Genomic DNA, 20,126 nt, shown 5'->3' on the forward strand with positions numbered 1-20,126 from the left:
CATTTTATAATATTAACATGCAGTTCCTCAAAGGACTACATTTCATATTAGTCATTCACACAAAGCCTGAAAATGGTACCATAAACCATTGGTTGTCAACTAGGGATGATTTTGTGCCCCATGGGACATTTAACCATGTCTGGAGACATATTTGGTTTATACATTGTGGGTATGCTACTGATATTTAGTGGGTAGAGGTCAGGCATACAGCTAAACCTCCTGCAACTACCTCTCCCATCCAATAAAAAATTATCCAGCCCAAAATATCAATACTGATGAGGTTGAGGAAATCTGTCACAAACCATCTCTTTTTCTTGGTTGGTCAGATCCCCATCGTTTTGGTGTTCTGCATATCATAGAACATTGGAAAGATTGAGTGAGATGGGAAAGAAAGAAAAAAGGAGGAACTGGATAAGGAAATTTTGGTAAGCTGGAGAAAGCCTTCTTTTCCCATTGGTAATATCCTTAATTCAGTCCCTGTAATTCAGCTCCAAAAGCTTAAATTTAACACGCATCATTTTATATAGTACACCAGAAAAAGTGTTAGAATATTGGAGACAAAAACCTCACAGACATTACTGGCATACCAGTAAGCATGGGACAGAAGCATGAAGAGACTAATTATTATGTAAATGCCTTTATTTGAAGTAATACATTGCTATCAGATTACATCATTTTTCAGAGTAACATTATGATCTTGAAAACTATAGCAAACAGCTTGACAAAGCAAGAGTACATAAGTCCTATGTACGTTAAGTCCTACATATATTTTTATTTTTTTAGTGACCACATCTTGTCTGAGGTGTAAAATTAGAAAATCTATTGTACACTTAGCATACTTGGCCTACCGTATTCTAACTTCTGAGCACACTCTCTCCTCAAGTATCATATTCAACAGCATTTTAAATCGAGAGCATTTGATGATACAGGTTTTAAAACAAGTCAGTAGATATTGAACCAAGTATTTTAAGACAAAATATGTCTACTGTTTACAGCTTGGGTAAAAGGGAGAAGATTCAAATTTAAGGTACATTTTTCCTCTACCTATAATGTATGTTTTCTACTTACTTGAAGACCCCTTAAAAAAGTAGCAAAATCAGCAGTTTTGTTTAATGTAATCAAAATATTCTTAAATGTACAAAAAAGGATCATGTAGAAAGAATACTATAAAAAGATACTGATTTTAAGAATAAAAGAATATGAAAAGCTTCTATTACATTCTGCACGGCCAGTTACTTCTGCAAATTTTCAGTACTATAAAGATAAGCAAAGGATACTCATATCCAAATACTCTCTGACCACGGTTCTCGAATAAGAACTACCATACTAGATGGAAAGCAAAATTATTATCTAATAATATTCATATCCAGTCACCTAAGCACGTCCCAAGAGGTGGATATCCTAAGAGGGAAAAAGATACATAGAATGAGTAACATACAGCAGTGGGAAACATCCAGGGCAGCAATCTAGAAGGAGAGTAAATGATGTGCCTATGAGAACATATCAAGTGTGCCTGATAAATCCAACTTTTACTGCAGGAAAGGAGCTGTTTTTATGAAAACTCTTTCCCCTGAGGGCTCTCATGAAGAGCTAGTCTTGTTAATCAATCAAAATTAAAAGTCCTTTAAATGACCAATAGTTCCTTAAGCACTTTACCTGGAAATAGCTGAACTGCTAATCATGCACCTGGGAGCAAGGTTGTTTTTATTCAAATTAGTTATTTTACACTTTCTTCATTCCCCTACCCATCAAGCATGCAAACACGGTCATGACCATCTTGGGCTTTACTTCCACAAGGTCTTCAGGGAGAGCATACACCCTGGCTCCAATTCTTCTAGCCATTGACACTGCATACCTATTTTTTGAGGAAACAAAAATTAAAATGAAATTATAGTCAGTCAAGGACACAGTACGAGACATCTATTTCCTCTTGGTTAGGATGTAAAGCTTCCATATTGGAAGTTCAAATTGGAACGATTTCACTTTTTGTTGTTTTGTTTTATTGTTTTTGAGGTCACTCTTAAGTGACACTAGGTTTTCAAGTGCTACTATTTGGAATTGATAATGTTTATTCACTCCTTTTCTCCAATATGAAATGAGAATTAATTTTAGAGCACTGACTTGATATAAAAATGAATACATATGTCACCCACATTGGCTATGTAATCAATGTTGATATTCTTGTTGAGCATGTTATAACAGACACTCTCATGTAATCTTAGAGATATGGGATGGAAAATGATGCCAAATGCAAAAATCCAAGTTGCTTTGGCAGATGTAGTGAATACTTCCAAATATTCAAGGGAGGGGAAAGAGTGTACATGGCACGTGGCCAGAGCAAGGAATAGAAAGGGTAGACAAAAGAAGGAAAGAAAGAACTGACATGTCCAGCTAGGGAAATTTGCAGGAGCACACCTCAATTAATACATGAGGCATTTCTAGGTGTTTTGTAACAGGAATCATTAAAGATAGTCTAGTTTCTGGTAAAAGAAGTTTCAAGAGTTCTCTATATATTATCGATATTAAATCTTTATCATACTCGTATATGCTACTGGTACAAATATTTTTCAAGGAGGGTAGAAATGATGTGCCTAACTCCAAAGTTCTGCAGTGATGCTTCTTAGCTATTGTATGAAGCCCTGCTCTGGGCTGATTTTCAGTGTGTACTTGTAAGACTTTCATGGGTTGCCTGTAAAACCAGGTCACAGTCAAGGTCTTTGGTGAAGAAAGGAAGAGACGGGTGGAAAAGGCCTTCTCAATATTGTTGAAATCCAAGAAACTTCCAAGGCATATTTTCAGCTGAGGGTTAAACATCCTGCTCATTTAGGGCCAAGATAATAAATTCGACATATGTAGTAACAGTGATTTATGCACAGTAAAAGAGACATCAGAGGATAATGTGTTTAAAACAAGAGTGAGACAGACAGAAGAACACTCTTATCTAAGGCATGATTATCTTTAGCTCATTTTTCCCTTGTAAGTTTGTAACTGAGTTGCATTAAAACATATACTACATTATTTCTTTAAGCCACGAAAGCAACCACTGATTGAGCACCTACCAGGTCAGGCACAATGCTAGGCTCTTATATATTTTATTCATTTCAAAATCTCTAAGGTAAGTATTATCGCTCCCATTTACTGATGAGGAATCTGAGGCTCAAACTGGTTTCTCCCAGGTGACACTATTCTTAAGTGGCAGAACCTGATTGAGAGTGCAGATCTGCCTGGCTACAAAGCCTGTGCTCTTGCCAGGGTATCATGCAGTATCCCTTACTTGGCATTATTATGCTTGTCATCTTCTGTTAGATTGCCGCTCTTAACAAGATCATAGTTTATGCAGCCTGGCTGGATGGCGTCAATTAAATCCACAACTGCCAAACTGGAGCTGATTGTCTTGTCCTAGTGTAAAAGAACAAATCTGAGAAATCTGAGAATTTCAATATGTACAGATTAACATGATTACTTACATAAAGTTGCCAAAAAAACAAATTTTGCCATTGGTCCAACAATATTTCTCACTCACAAAGAAACCAAAGGTGGTCCTTCCGAATTATAGATACTTTCTAGCAAACAATGTTAGTCACAAATGGAATTCTTACCTTAAAACTCTGAATGGAAGCTGACTTTCCAGCTTCACTCAATGTTCTGTTCACCCAGCTTACAATGATATCGTCATTAGCTTTCTGACCATCTCCAAGATCTTCCAGGACATTGAGGGTATATCTAAAAGAAAAAGCAGAAGAAAACGTCCCAGTCTACTTTATGAGAAAAAATGCAAAATTAGGACAATGCTTTATCATCCCTTTCTTTTATTCCTTAGATTTGAAAACTAAAGATTTCATGGAAAGAGAGTCATGTTATATGAAAAACAAATTTCAAGTAGAAGTGGCTTGCCACTGATATACCCTTTGTAGTAGTAGTGGAGGGGAGGGGTGAGATTTTCAGTGCTTCAACGAGCAAGCTCAACAGTCTATAGCAGGTACATTTTATAGTAGTTCAACAGTGGTAATGACTTAAAATAAGCTATGCTTTGGCTAGTACCCAGTCATAATGAATGCTTTTCAGCATTATAGTTAAGAGACCTTTTTCAAATGGATACATGGGATGTTCATAATTTTTACTATTTTTTAATTCACTGACACTAATGAGGCTCGCATCTACAGTTCAGGTTTCCTATGAGAAAAAGGAAATATTCACAGTTGTGCTGCCTAACTTTCAAGGAGGCATCTCCCATAGAACATCCAACATATACTCATTACTTAAGCTCATTTCAGTCTAAATACAAAAATTTCAAATGTGTAGTCATTGACATGTTTGCTTAAAATACTAAGGACTAGTCTCGTAATTACACTATTATTGACGGAATGTCAATTGTAATTGAAAAATTTTAAAAAAGAGCTTTTGACATAAACACAGCATAAAAATAAAAGATGTGGTTTGTACATGTAAAATAATAATAATGATAATAATGAGGAGGAATAGGAGGAGGAGGACTAGATCACAGATCTGATTAAAGTGAAGCTTAAACAGCTAAAATTGTGTATCATACCTTCTCATCAACTGCCAGACTAAAGCTAAAGTTAGGGTTTGGTTCCCATCATTCAGGTCTTGTCCTCCAATGCCAACTAGAGAGAATTTGGCAGGATGCTTCCCTAATTCAACAGCATAGTTGCAGTTTTCTAGCTGCAAACACACAAAAGAAATGGTTAAAAAGACTTTCATTTGTTTAATCTGTATGCATGTATATGATGGCTAGATGCTTAGCACACAAAAATAAATAAGACACAATCCCTGTCTTCGAGAAGCTGAGAGTTAAGAGATTTCCAAAAAGAAACAAATTTAGAATAAAAATAGTCTGTAACAAAGATATGTGACAACTTAATTATCTACCTTTTTCATGTTGGCTCCAAGTTTTGGGTATGGAGGTTTATTAACCTTACTCCAGTCAACAGGAACTTTAATTCGTTCATATAACTGTAAGATTACCAGGGCATCTTGCAGGTCGCTAATGATTTAAAAATAATTTAATCAGTGTTTTCAGATAGCTGGGCTTTTGTTTCCTTAAAAACAATACTACTACACTGTTAAACAAGATATGTAAAACCATAGATAATATCCAAGACTCATATTTTCTATCACTCTATGCTAAAATTGAGCTAAAATCATCTGATTCACTTAAAAGTATTGAGAGTTTATTGTTTGCAAGACACTGTTCTAGAAGTGGGGCACATAGGAGAAAATTCCCTGGCTTTACATTAGAGTCAGAGAGAGAGAGAAAGAGAGAGAGAGAGAGAGACAATAAACAAGGACATGGATAAATGGATATGATTTTGTTGTGTGTATAAGTATTATGAAGAAAAAAAGAACTAGGGTTAGGGGTTAGAGAGTGGTAGGTGGTGGTCAGGATCTGAATCGGTGCCTTGACTATAGTAAGGGAGTGAGGCATTAAATGCGGAAAAGAACATTCCAGGCAGAGAGAACAGTGAGCACAAAGGCCCCCAGGCATCAAGGATGGTTTGCTTAAAGTGTTTCCTGATCTTTGTCTCAAATTAGGGTATCTGCTCCCTAGAAAGACATTTATGCATTCAAATCACTTTATAGTTTATGATAGTGTAAAGAAATAATCTGGGCTCTTGTGTATTTGGAAAATGATAACAGAAGTCACGACTTGACATTAATCACTACAAACTAACATTTAGAAATGTTTAGAGCTATAATTATTTGTGTAGCACCCTTTCATGATGTTCATAACTTTATAATAGCGGTAAGAAGGCTTACGCATAGAGATGGTTTACATGGGGATTAACACCAAGAGAGTTCATCCAGTTACGGAAGGTTCTTTCTTCACGAGTTTCTCCTATTAAGAATATTCACAAAATTAGATGATGTAATGCAGAATTGTACACCTGAAATGTATGTAATTTTACTAACAATTGTCACCCCAATAAATTAAAAAAAAAGAATATTCACAAAATTTATATATTCCTTAAACACCTTATATATGTGCATATATTAACCCATACATAAGATTATTTTATTTCTTCTGTACAGATCTAGAGGTTTTCTCTGATGTGAATCTCCAAGCATTGTCTCTAAATACATTCTCTAGATTCATGCTTAATGTTTAATTTAATTTATTTTAAAATTAAAGAATATAACCTTATTATAAGCAGTTAAGCAATTTAGAGATTTAGAAACTTTGTATAATCTCCTATCCCTCTAATCCTTCTCCAATATCCCCCCAAGTCCCCATACTTCAAAGTAACTCATGTTATCAAATTCAGTTTCTATTTTAAAAATTTGCTATGGTCATATAAACCTATGCTTATATTATTTTATATCTTCCCTCTGCCCATTTTAAAATACAAAGCTACACATGAGTGCGCCTTTTACTTGCCTATATTACAGCAACAAATTACTTAAACTTCAAGAGCATAAAATTTAAAAATTTTATAGTCAAGTCAGTGGATATTCAACAACTACTATTTACATTTGTTAATTTTTAAATACTACACTTCATTCATATATAATCTGAAAAAGGTAAACTCTGCTTTCCTCGAACTTAAATAATTATCGTACATTATTATTATTTTTGAGTAGATAAGTGTGAAAGGAACTGGGGCTAGTTCTAGTTAGTCGATTGCATGAGTATTTTTACTCTGTAGCCCCAACCATTAGAATTTGAAAAACTTTTAGTTACCTTCTAATAGAGTCCAGTCAATATCCTGGTTCTCTGGCTTAGTTAGTGCTGGGTACTTATTAAACAGGTTAGCCACAAATGCTAAGTTCAGTTTGGGGTTTCCACTGACAACATCAGCAGGGGTAACAAACTGTCTGCAACCTAATTTGTCTGCTTGTTGAAGCATACTCTCAGCTCTCTTCAAATCATCTGTTTCCTGTTGAAGTAAAAGAAGACATTTTTAAGAGGCCATACTAAAAAAATATAGAAATGTTTCCCTACAATAATAGACTGGATATACAATTCTACATACTCATAGCCAACATATGGTATTTATTATAAAATTATTTTGAATGAAAAAAAAAAGTTGGCTGAACAGGATATGCAGTATATTGAAAACACCCTAAATGACACCAGATCATAGGTCTAAGGACAGAGTACATTAAACACAACTGGAATTACATCTCTCAAGCCAAAATGCATCAGAAAAAGGCCAAAACCATTCAGATTTTTAAATTAGGTCCTAAAGAAGATATGAGGCTAAAAAAGATGAAAGACATTGTAAAACAAGGGAAAAGCATGAGTAAAGGCTCCAAGGTAAGTAAAATGAGTGTTTGGGGGTGGTTGGTGGTACAGACCAGTGAGAAATAACACCGGCTAGGAGAGATGGAGCAAGATTATATAGGGCCTTCAATGCTAAGCAGGACATTTAAGACTGAACTCTAGAGTCAGTGGGGAATCCTTGAAGAATTCTGAGGGAAGAGACAAAGAAAGGTGTGTTTTAAGAAGGTCAATCAGGGAGGATTGACAGAAGAGCTTTATCAGAATCAGTTGGTATACTGGTGCCATTTACCCTGGCATCTGGCTAGTCATGCCAGACAGCTCCCTTAGTGTGAAGGATGGTGATTCACTCTTACCAAGAGTGACCTGAGTGGAAGAGTTTCACATTTAACATACAGACAGAAACATGAGCAAACAAGTCAGTTACATATTCATTTCTGGTAAGGGCAGTGTAAATGGTTTAGCTGGTGTAATCCACTCAATCCTACTGCATAATAGGCTAGAAATGTGCACTTTTAAAATTATTAGAATGCATTCCATATCTAATGGGTACAAAGAACCACAAGATCCTAGAAAATTGAGACCAAACAGTCTAGTCCAATTCCTTACTTTTTTTCTTTCTTTTTTTAAATTAAAGTTTATTGGAGTGACAATTGTTAGTAAAGTTACAGAATTGTAGTACAATTCTGTACTACATCATCTATAAATCACATTGTGTGTTCACCACATAGAGTTAGTTTTCCTTCCATCACCATATATTTGATCCCCTTTACCCTCATCTACCACCCCCTCCCCCTTACCCTCTGGTAACCACTAAACTATTGTCTGTGTCTATGAGTTCTTGTTTCTCATTTGTTTGTCTTGTTCTTTTGTTGTTTTTGGTTTATATACCACATATCAGTGAAATCATATGGTTCTCTGCTTTTTCTGTCTGACTTATTTCGCTTAGCGTTATACTCTCAAGATCCATTTATATTGTTACAAATGGTCCTATTTCATCTTTTCTTACTACGAATAGTGTTCCATTGCGTATATATACCACAACTTCTTATTCCATTCATCTATCGAAGGACATTTTGGTTTCCAGTCTTGACCACTGTAAATAAAGCTGCAATGAACATTGGAACACACTTGTCTTTATGGATAAATGTTTTCAGATTTTTTGGGTAGATACCCAGGAGAGGGATTGCTGGGTCATATAGTAATTCTATTCGTAATTTTTTTGAGGAACCTCCACACTGCCTTCCATAGCAGCTGCACCAGTCTGCATTCCCACCAACAGTGTATGAGGGTTCCTTTTTCTCCACAGCCTCTCCAATACTTGTTACTATTTGTCTTGTTGATGATAGCCATTCTGACTGGGGTGAGGTGGTTTTTATTTACTCACTGTGGTTTTTATTTACATTTCTCTGATGATTAGTGATGTTGAGCATTTTTTCATATGTCTATTTGCCATTTGTATGTCCTCTTTGGAAACGTCTCTGAAAAATGGGTCCTGTGCCCATTTTTCAATTGGGTTGTTAGTCTTTTTGTTGTTGAGTTGAATGAGTTCTTTGTAAATTTTGGATATTAGCCCCTTATCAGAGGCATTGTTTGCAAAAATGTTTCCCATTCAGTTGGTTGCCTCTTTATTTTGTCGATGGTTTCTTTTGCTGTGTAGAAGCTTTTAAGTTTCATATAGTCCCATTCATTTATTTTAGCTTTTACTTCCCTTGCCTTTGGAGTCAAATTCATAAAATGCTCTTTGAACCCAAGATCCATAAGTTTAGTACCTATATTTTCTTCTATGCCATTTATTGTTTTAGGTCTTATGCTTAAGTCTGATCCATTTTGAATTAATTTTGGTACATGGTGACAGATAGCAGTCCACTTTCATTCTTTTGCACGTGGCTTTCCAAGTATGCCAGCACCATTTATTGAAGAGGCTGTCTTTTCTCCATTGTATGTTTTTGGCTTCTTTGTCAAAAATTATCTGTCCATATTTATGGGGGTTTATTTCTGGGTTCTCGATTCTATCCCATTGGTCTATGTGTCTGTTTTTCTGCCAATACAACACTGTTTTGATTATTGTTGCCCTGTAGTACAAACTAAAGTCAGGGAGTGTGATACCCCCAGCATTGTTCTTTTTTCAATTCCTTGCTTTATGGATGAGGAAAGTGAGATCCAATTTTGGGAAGGAACTTGTCCCAGGTCTTTGAACAAATTAATGATGTAGCCAGGAACATGGTCTATGACAGTGAATCCCCAAACTGGATTTCATGGATCAGGAGTTTGTAAACATATTCACATTATTCTCAACACAGGAGTATTACAGATGCATATATGAATATATCATCATTAAATATATGTCACTGTGGTTATAATCAAAATACTTGGGAAAGTGTAATCTCTAGTGCTTATTTCCCCAAACTTGGTTTGAATATTTTATGCCATCCATATAAACCAATACGACCATAAATATGCAACTTACTAATGAACTCTCAAAATAAATCAAAGCTGGTCTTTCTGCCTTGGAATGACACCTACAGCAATAAATTTTAAAATAATCCTTAAAAATGTTAATACCATTACATGAATTATAAAGATTCTTGTATTTATAAGAAATTGACAACAATTTTGTAAGATTGTAAAATTCAAAAATACTTACATTGAAACCTGACATGTTAATATCTATCCGTGGTTCACCTTCCTTTTGTCCTTTTGGTGCAATTTGATTGAGAAGATGGAAATAGGCTTTGGAATCCTACAAATAAATAAAAAATGTCAGCGAGATCATGTTTACAAAGAAAGCATGTACGCTATTGTCCCCATGCTTGGAAGGATATTTGCATTGGATTTAATGAGAATATATGGCACAAATCTCTCTAATTTAACAGTTCTTTTCCCCAGAAGAGTTCATCTATCTGACTTTATGTCTGCCTTGAATATGAATGAACTGGATTTTGTCATAACTGTACAATTTATTGAAGTCGTCAATACAATAATGGTAGTAAACACATAACTAGTTCTGTACCTTCACTGAATTACTGAAGTCAATAAGCTTGGTAGACAAAACAAGCAAGAAAAAACAAGTGGGAGAGTAGAAATCCAGGAAGCATTGGGAAAGAGAAAATAAACAGGTTATATCATTACGAAGCACAATATATACCATGACCTATGGAGAAGAGATTAACTGTGTGAAAGATGAATTTAATTGTAAATTGAGCTGGTGAAATAACATGTAACCCTTGATAATCTGAATATACTTAACCAAAATCAAGCTTCTCTTTGTTTTAAGCTCCTGAACTCTTCCATCACTTGAACATTTTTTACTTGAAATCCCATTCCTAAAATAAAGTGGTGTTTCTCATATTGGGGGTGGGTGGGTAGGAGAATTCAGGCTATGTGGACATTCCACAGAACACAGCTTGAAAACCATTACACTAGGTTTAATAGGGGTCTTCAACACACATGTGAAGTAAAATTCTGCCTCTCTGGAGTCAAGATTCCTTAATCCTACTATATCTGAAGACTACCTTCCCAGCTATGATAATTTGCTATTATTACTGGGCCTTGACAGTCCAGACAGGCTATGAAGGAATGTTTCTCACAGTAAGCTCTACAGATTATGAGCCTGGGATGTGGCTCAAAATGCAGATTACTGGATCCATCCCCATACTTACCAAATATGATGACTCTCTGGGAACTGCCCAGCAAACTGCATCTTAAATAAGCTACCCAAGTGAGTTTGATACCCACTGCCCAAAATTATTCTAAGCATGGGGGAAATCAGGTGAGTGAAAGCCATTTTAAAGCAATTCATGAAATGCAAACCCAGATCCGACTATTACTGGGCACAGGATTTACCTCCTTCTAATAGTGCATGACAGTTATAACAGTGCTTTCATTAACAGTTACCTACTAAAGGTGCAGAAAGAATTCATAATCTAATCCTACGCATTTGAGAAGAACAGGTAAAGAGCAGACCCAATAGAGTCTGTATTTACTACCCTGAAAAAGGTTTTGCAGGTGAAAATTTGAACTTGAATACAGATAAATTGGAAGTTCCTTTTCACATTACTGAACAATCCTTTACTTTAAAAACTATTCAAAGCAGGCTTCATTTTCAAATAAGATTTCATTTTGAACATTTAAAACACATCCCAGAACATAAAATCCACTTAAGAATGGTTTTTCGGAACACATCTAATGCATAAAGCAAAATATGCCAGGCCAACGGGATATGAAAGACAGTATGGGGAATACAATCAATAATGTTGTAAAGATTTTGTAGGGTGTCAGATGGGCACTTGCCTTATTAGGGAGACCATTTCATGGATGGTGTAGATGCCTGACAACCGCACTGTACACCTGAAGCTGAAGCTGAATAATATTGTATGTCGACTATAATTTAATATATATAGTCACCAGATACGGAGTGTAGCATAGGGAATAGAGTCAATGGAATTGTAATAGGTATATATCAGAGGGGCAATAGATTGGGGGAAAAGGGTTATCACTTTGTGAGGGGTGAAATGTCTAACTATTACATTGTTTTGTACACCTGAAACTAATAATAATAATAAAAAATGCCGGGCCAAACATATTGTGTAAGTTAAAAGAAGGGGTGGGGACAACTGGTCTTTTAATTTTGGGGCTACCCATAATTTTCACTGATGAAATCAGTAGTGCAAATATTCCATTACTTCTTCTCACCACTGAACAAACTGATATGATCACAGTCGATTGTGTTCATAGCCCTGATGGTCAGTGACATTTGGTGAAGCTTCTCAAGTTTGTTCCCTGTATCCCAACATCTGGATTTTGGAGAGTCCAGTCAGTTAATGAGAACTCCACAATATTTACTATGGTAATTTTGTCCCTCTCTTCCTGAGAGGGCAAGGGCAACATGTGATAAATGAATGCTACCAATGTCTCCCTCCCTTGCTAGTTTTTCCCTACTGCTCATGGTGAGCAGAAAGCTCCAGAATTCGATTTCAACACAAAGATCTTTGCGGGTCTTTTATGTGCCAGGTGTTGTGTCAGAGGTGGGCTTAGTAGGCGGGTACTGGGACAGGGGCTGAGGTAGGAGACACAGACATATATAAGAGCTCATCTGTACCCTCAAGAACTCAATGTCTAAAAAGTGGGAGCACATGACAGGAGAGGAGGCAAATACAAAAGGGGAAGGGGAATCGTGAGGCCCTCTCTCTCTCTTCTAGGTCTTTACTAACAGATATACTGAGGCCTGGGAAAGGCAGTTAGGAATGAAATAGTCATGTCCTTTAATACTCCATGTTTAACAGTAGCAGAATCTAAAATACTGGCACTATAATACTTTCACCCTTTTCTACAGAATGAAAGCTGGACTTGGCGCTTGTTTTCCTTACTTGACTCCACCTCTGTATTGAAACCTATCACTGGGGCCAAGAGGCAACAAGCCTTGGTGCTATACTGGTAGGATTTCCCGTTAAGCTGGGATGAAATCTCTCAAGTCATTATATGCACCCCCCCAAAGTGCTATGGTTCTTTGCACAGTTACCTTGATGTCAGCACTGAAGTTGTTGATTTTTTGCCAGCCTGAGTTTTCCAAATGAAAGTTTGCCCATCTAAGCAGAAGCTCTTCTGGAGACAATTTCATAAGCTCCTCCAAAGTCTCACCATCTCGAAGTAAAGCAGCCAAGGCTGTAAGAAAAAAACAGAACCCATGACCAATATATTATATGATAATGGTCATTACAAGGTCGTTCAACCTTTTGACACTCTGTTAAGTAACAGAGGTGCAAAAACCAGTTATGACCAAGTTCCTGGTTTTCAGGTACTCATAAAAGATAAATATATAAGTAGATAATTATAAGATGATACAGATATAGACATTGTCTTATGTGAATACACAGCAAATATATAATTTACTCTTCATCATTCTTCACATTCCAAATACCAAATAAATTATAGCTTTTAAGATGAACATTTTCACATTATGTTGTATATTTACGTAAACTGTTTTTGTTTAATAATACCAAAATCAGAGATTTGGGAGACGATGTTTAAAATTGTGGAAACTTTTACTTAACTTTTTGATTAAAGGAGCATAGAAACACTATGGTATTTATATTTAAGTATAATTAATTACTTCTTGAAGGGTTAAACCTATTTTTAAATGAATATAATTCAACTTCACATTTTCTATAGCATCTAACATGTAAAGGCTGCTCAATAAGTTTTCATTGTTGAATTAAATGTGTAGAAGAAGCTGAGGGTTATTTGGTAAATATTCCTACAAATATAAGCAGAGCTTGGGTGTTTGCATAGAGAGCTGTCTAAATTTAAGCATTGTTTTATGAAGAAGTTGTGTAGTCCTTATTCAATAATTACTTCATAAAAGAGATTTATATCGAACAAGCAGACTGAAACCACCTGATCTTTGAAGAGGTCTAGGTAATACCTATATCAGGCAAATTTCATCTTTCATGGACTTCACACTTCATGCCATGTCACTTTGGCACTGAGGGATTTAAGCAAGGGCAGAAGCATATGGTCATTTGTACAGAACCCTCCTTCTGTTCCTCATCTCTGCCAGGTCAAAGATAAATCATTTAATTTATTACATGAGCCAATGTAATTTTATTTTGTTGTCTCCCTTTCATTTTTCAATGGACTTCAACTCCTTTAAGAAGATAAACACCATCGTGAAAAAGGCCAGCAATTAGAAAAACTATTTGTTCAAATATAAATAGGTACCTTTGAGTGGATTGAAAATGTCAGTGCAATAAATTCTTGAAAATGCAAAAAAGTCTTATAATGGATAAACGTGTGCAAAATAAGACTGTTGACAGACACTCTGAGACATTGAAAATACTGAGAACCCCAAATATACAGTCTCTTCCAAAAGTAACTGTGGATTAAGATGGTGATTTCTGGAATAAAATATGAATATTTGCAGTGGTGCTTAATATTTTAAATTTTATAGGGAGAGGATAACGTAGTACTTCCTAGGACTCCATGACAATTGTATTGCATATGCTTGTGCATTCTACAAATCCATGATGTGACTTAAAAACCTGTGCTGTAAGAAGGATAATGCTTCTGCTGGTTCAGGAAATATGAGACCATCAAGGTCAGGGTAGAATATTTTTAAGAGATCTAAATCTATGATAGAACACAAAATGAATTAAAGATAACAGGAGATGGTGCACAGTGGTAGAGCTGAGAGGATGGTGATGGAGTGGGGGGTTGTGTGGGCAAAGCAGAAAACAATAGATAGCAAATTTGGGGACTTTGGGAAAGTTCCTTAAACTCTCTATGCTTTTGTGTCTTCATTGCAAAATGAATTCTAAAGTGTCAGACAAATGCTAAGTACTACTAAAGAAGAAAGTTATAATTAGGCTGTTTTCCTCAATAACACTATAGCATTACCTTATGTTAATTCTAGTTATCTAATCACCTCAATTAAGTGAAAGCATGACAGTCTGCTTGACTAGAAAAAATAACCAATAAACAACTTTCAAAATAATGATGCTGTTCCATTACCTTCATTCCTGCTTAATTCAATGTCAGCAAACAAACCGATCTTAATGATCTGCCAAAGCAGTCCCAAAACCAGATGAGGTTTCCCAGCCCGCAAATCCTCTGCACCAATGTTCACAACGTGACACCCAATGGCAGAAGCAGAGTTCAGTGCCAGGTTCAAGTTTTCCTGCAAGACAGCCAATTTACACACTTGCTTCTTGACCTTTCCATTTTTTAGGAGTCTACCTCTCCCTTCACTAAAAATAACACTCAATGAGGAAATTAAAACCCTGTATTAATTTCAGCCACATACGATCCACTGCAAACAAATTCTAGACATTGGTATTAAAAGCATATCTAAAACAAATCTCAGTCTTATTGCTATTGTCTTTTCCAGCGTTCCATGGGAAGTTAACTTGTATTTTCATTTGGTCCCTTTGGAAGTACAAAAGGAAAAGGCTGAGTGACTAGAGTAAGTATATCCTTGTGGGTTAAGTGTTGTATTTCTAAAAATGCCTAATGAGAGGTCTATGGCACATAGCTGAAAGAGTTATAGAAGTTCTCAATCTCCATATCTTAAGAGGTGTTCTTGCCTGAGGGAATTTGCTATCTAAAAGTCTAATACCCAGTTAATGGAAAAGAAAAATGCTCCATTCCTTAAAAAAAAAATATGCTAATTAATTAAGAGCTTAGGGGCCAACCCAGTGGCTCAGGCGGTTGGAGCTCCATGCTCCTAACTCCAAGGCTGCCAGTTCGATTCCCACATGGGACAGTGGGCTCTCAACCACAAGGTTGCCGGTTCAACTCCTCAAGTCCCGAAAGGGATGGTGGGCTCCGCCCCCTGCAACTAAGATTGAACACTGCACCTTGAGCTGAGCTGCCTCCCAGATGGCTCAGTTGGTTGGAGCGCGGGCTCTCAAACACAAGGTTGCCAGTTTGATTCCTCGACTCCCCCTGGAACTAGCAAGGGCAACTGGACCTGGAGCTGAGCTGCGCCCTCCACAACTAAGACTGAAAGGACAACAACTTGACTTGGAAAAAAGTCATGGAAGTACACACTGTTCCCCAATAAAGTCCTGTTCCCCTTCCCCAATAAAATCTTAAAAAAAAAAGAGCCTAAATATGTTTGCTTATTTCTGTATCTTTGAACACAATATGTAACGAAAAGAACATAGGACTTTGGAATTAGGCCTGGATTTGAACTTCAGTTCCAACATTAACCTCGGGCTAGTTTAGAAATCTTTGAGTCCCAGCTCTCTTCTCTGTAAAGCCTAGGTAATAATCCTAAATTCAGAGTTGTTCTAAGAATTAGATAAGAAGACAGAAATGCAGAGCCTATGGACTGTAGGATAGGCCCTCAACTAATAGTCTCATGGAAGACAGAGGGCAGAACAGTGCATACCTGAATGATGAAGGGTGTAAGTTTCTTCTTGTTGATTGTTCTTTCATCAATTGTATCAGGAACTGAAAGGTTGATCATTTTACTGAAACAAAAATTTAAAAATGAGTGGATTTACTTGTAAAGAGTCTGTAAATATTCACAAACAATAAGACTTATAATATAGCTCTTATGAAATCTGAAAAAATAAATGCAATATGTGACTTTTATCATGTTGAGCACCAAAAAGCTATATATGTGAAAAGTGCAAATTAAAAAAAGACCAAAATGTACTTGTAGTTACAGTAGTTGGGTACTTCTGATTTGGGGGTTGCGGCATATTTTCTCATTTTTTTGTGTGTCTTTTCCACATGTTTTATAAGAATGAACTCGGATATTGAAAAAAAATTGTGTTGAATAAATGTTAAAAACGGACAAAAACCTCACATTGAAATCGAGTCTCTTCTAGATTATATAATTCACAATTAAAAATTGCCATTTATCCACAGAGAGATAAAATTAGTTGAGCATGAGATTCTTTTGTTCACAAAGATTTATTGAGTGCCTAAATGATGAGCTAGGCACTATACTTGATTCTAGTAATACAGTAGTGAGAGAAAGAAAGGTTATGTTAATTAGGCTAGAATCTGTGACTTAATAGGAAGAATCTCATTTGGTTCAAATTTAGAGTTAGAACCTAACATTTTAGGTATTTATACCCTGCCCTAAAACATGCTATTCTGCATAGGAAAAACCATGCTGCTTTCCATGCAAAATAGAAATATTAAATAAATAGTACCATATTATTATCTCTTTCTATTAAAAAATATAGGCACTAATTTCTTTAGTGTCTATACATGACAAAATAGAGGATACCTTACATTTTAAAAATCAGCTTTCAAACAAGCAAAATGGCCTTATTGCAAAAAAGGGGAATTTTATGTATTGTACACTGTCATCTGAAATATATCGATTGCACTGTTCTAAGCACTCTATATGTATGTAGTCACTTAGTGTTCACAACAGCCCTCTGAGGTAAGTACAATAAATAGGGATCATACTAGATGGAAAGTAAAATACAAAGGGGCTGAAATCTGGATTACAGTTACACAGCTACTGAGTGGCAGAGCCCAAATATGAACCCAGGCAGACTGATTATGGGGGATGCTTTTAACCCCTGGGTTACATGGCCTCCATAAATAGGAGCATCAACTGACAAAGTGTTGCTAATCTTATGGCATTTGTGCCAAGAAACTGTTGGCTCTAGGGTAGCAGCAGTGACAAACACATTTTTCAGAAATAAGTAATTGGAGAGTGAGAATTGAAGAATAGCCTCTTTTTTTCTTTTGGAAGCTATGGTACTTTAGAATAAAGAGATACTGGCATACTTAAGTTCAACAAAGTTGTAATGCTCTAACTACTTGCTGATGAGAAGAAATTGGAAGCTGAGAGCTTCCCTAATTCAGAGGCTCCCAGGCTAAATGACTGAGTTTTAGATTCTTATTTTGGTGGTAGTTTCATGGACAGACCTAGAGATGAAATGAAATGGGCAGAATCGAGACAATTTTCAATTCTAACTATTTCCCAAGATGAAGCTGTCAAACATCCAGAAACAAATATATCAATTACATGGAACACTATCTTTGGAAATTTGGATATAAAATAAGCCAACATCTTACCAAAGCACAATTCCATCACCAACAGCTTTGAACAGGTCATCGGTATTTGGGTTCATTGGTATAACATGTCGGCAATCAGGATCATTCTCCAGAGCTTTGTTTATCCAGTTAACAAAAGCATATTTTTCTTCCTCTAAAATTATGTTGAATCACAAGAAATTAGTTCATACTCTAGGTTAAATATTTGACTCTAAGTTCTAAAATAGTTGTCCAGTAACGCTGAACGTTAATGTGTCATAAATATGTGGTTATCCTCTTTGGAAGCCCAGACACCTGAATGCAACCCAGTGGCTATTAGGAATTACAAAATGAACAAAAAGAACAGCGAAGAGTTAACTGATGCTTAGAGAATTTAGTTAAAAAATTATTTAAAAATTATTTTTATATTACTGTAGAACTCCACTATAATAAAGTTGGCCATTACATATATTGTATCATGTCTCTTGCAAGCTAACAATGCCATACAATAAATGCTAATAATGCCTTTTGGCAAATATTAGTTGCAAGTCCAAATACATGTTGCAAAGGACTTCTAATGTATTCTTAATTAGGAGGCAATGCTTTTCTAGAGTCCCTCCTTGACATTATTGCATGCACCCTACCTAGTTCACTGTGTTAACTTAATGCACATGAAACTATTACCTGAGTAAGAATGCTGTGTTCCTTCACTGGACAGCTCTGAAGTCCCTCCCAGAGCACAAATCCCTTCTTTCCTGTTGATTGCTTTGCGGAAGGTTTTGGCAATATCACTGCTTTTTACCTCTTGGAAAATCTATTAATTAAAATATATTGTTGATTCACAATTAATTTTTTTAATTAAAGTTTATTGGGGTGACAATTGTTAGTAAAATTACATAGATTTCAGGTGTACAATTCTGTATTACATCATCTATAAATCCCATTGTGTGTTCACCACCAAGAGTCAGTTCTCCTTCCATCACCATATATTTGATCCCCCTTACCCTCATCTCCCACCCCCTATCCGCTTTCCCTCTGGTAACCTCTAAACTATTGTCTGTGTCTATGAGTTTTTGGTTCTCATTTGTTTGTCTTGTTCTTTTGTTGTTTTGGGTTTATATACCACGTATCAGTGAAATCATGGTTCTCTGCTTTTTCTGTCTGACTTATTTCGCTTAGCATTATATTCTCAAGATCCATCCTTGTTGTCACAAATGGTCCTATTTCATCTTTTCTTACCGCCGAATAGTATTCCATTGTGTATATATACCACAACTTCTTTATCCATTCAACTATCGAAGGATATTTTGCTTGTTTCATTGTCTTGGCCATCGTAAATAAAGCTGCAATGAACATTGGAGCACACGTGTCTTTATGGATAAATGTTTTCAGATTTTTTTGTGTAGATACCCAGGAGAGGGATTGCTGGGTCATAGGGTAATTCTATTCGTAATTTTTTGAGGAACCTCCACACTGCCTTCCATAGCGGCTGCACCAGTCTGCATTCCCACCAACAGTGTATAAAGGTTCCTTTCTCTCCACAGGCCCTCCAAAACTTACTATTTGTCTTGTTGATGATAGCCATTCTAACTGGGGTGAGGTGATATCTCATTGTGGTTTATATTTGCATTTCTCTGATGATTAGTGATGTTGAGCATTTTTTCATATCTCTATTTGCCATTTGTATGTCCTCTTTGGAGAAATGTCTCTTCAGGTCCTCTGCCCATTTTTCAATTGGGTTGTTTGTTTTTTTGTTGTTGAGTTGCATGAGTTCCTTCTATATTTTGGACATTAGCTCCTTATCGGAGGCACTGTTTGCAAAAATGTTCTCCCTTTCAGTTGGTTGCCTCTTTATTTTGTCGATGGCTTCTTTTGCTGTGCAGAAGCTTTTAAGTTTGACATAGTCCCATTCATTTATTTTAGCTTTTTTACTTCCCTTGCCTTTGGAGTCAAATTCATAAAATGCTCTTTGAACCCAAGGTCCTTAAGTTTAGTGCCTCTGTTTTCTTCTATGCAGTTTACTGTGTCAGGTCTTATGCTTAAGTCTTTGATCCATTTTGAATTAATTTTGGTACATGGTGACAGATAGCAGTCCACTTTTATTCTTTTGCACGTGGCTTTCCAATTCTGCCAGCACCATTTATTGAAGAGGCTGTCTTTTCTCCATTGTATGTTTTTGGCTTCTTTGTCAAAAATTATCTGTCCATATTTATGTGGTTTTATTTCTGAGTTCTCAATTCTATTCCATTGGTCAAAGTGTCTGTTTTTCTGCCAATACCATGCTTTTTTGATTATTGTTGCCCTGTAGTACAAGCTAAAGTCAGGGAATGTGATACCTCCAGCATTGTTCTTTTTTCTTAGGATTGCTTTGGTTATTCCGGGT

The 20,126-nt window shown here is 36.1% G+C and overlaps 1 protein-coding gene across 5 annotated transcripts in view; it reads right to left on the bottom strand.

Annotated features, from left to right (window-relative positions):
- Positions 1–621: 621 nt before the first annotated feature.
- Positions 622–20,126, bottom strand: part of PLS3 (plastin 3) — a 100,833-nt gene continuing 81,328 nt past the window's right edge. For 4 of the 5 annotated variants that reach the window (XM_033117696.1, XM_033117683.1, XM_033117693.1 and 1 more), the window contains 14 exons: positions 18,428–18,557; positions 17,786–17,918; positions 16,131–16,212; positions 14,750–14,915; positions 12,762–12,904; positions 10,254–10,280; positions 9,888–9,983; positions 6,701–6,896; positions 5,779–5,857; positions 4,891–5,005; positions 4,550–4,683; positions 3,600–3,723; positions 3,275–3,399; positions 622–1,855 (listed from right to left, as the gene is read on the bottom strand). In XM_033117696.1, coding sequence (XP_032973587.1) covers positions 1,723–1,855; positions 3,275–3,399; positions 3,600–3,723; positions 4,550–4,683; positions 4,891–5,005; positions 5,779–5,857; positions 6,701–6,896; positions 9,888–9,983; positions 10,254–10,280; positions 12,762–12,904; positions 14,750–14,915; positions 16,131–16,212; positions 17,786–17,918; positions 18,428–18,557 — 1,683 coding nt within the window. In that variant the 3' untranslated portion in view covers positions 622–1,722. The remainder of the gene's footprint in view (positions 1,856–3,274; positions 3,400–3,599; positions 3,724–4,549; positions 4,684–4,890; positions 5,006–5,778; positions 5,858–6,700; positions 6,897–9,887; positions 9,984–10,253; positions 10,281–12,761; positions 12,905–14,749; positions 14,916–16,130; positions 16,213–17,785; positions 17,919–18,427; positions 18,558–20,126) is intronic. The other variant, XM_033117697.1, reaches the window with a different exon arrangement.

Source organism: Rhinolophus ferrumequinum, chromosome X (genome assembly GCF_004115265.2).
Source record: "Rhinolophus ferrumequinum isolate MPI-CBG mRhiFer1 chromosome X, mRhiFer1_v1.p, whole genome shotgun sequence".
Lineage (NCBI taxonomy): Eukaryota > Metazoa > Chordata > Mammalia > Chiroptera > Rhinolophidae > Rhinolophus > Rhinolophus ferrumequinum.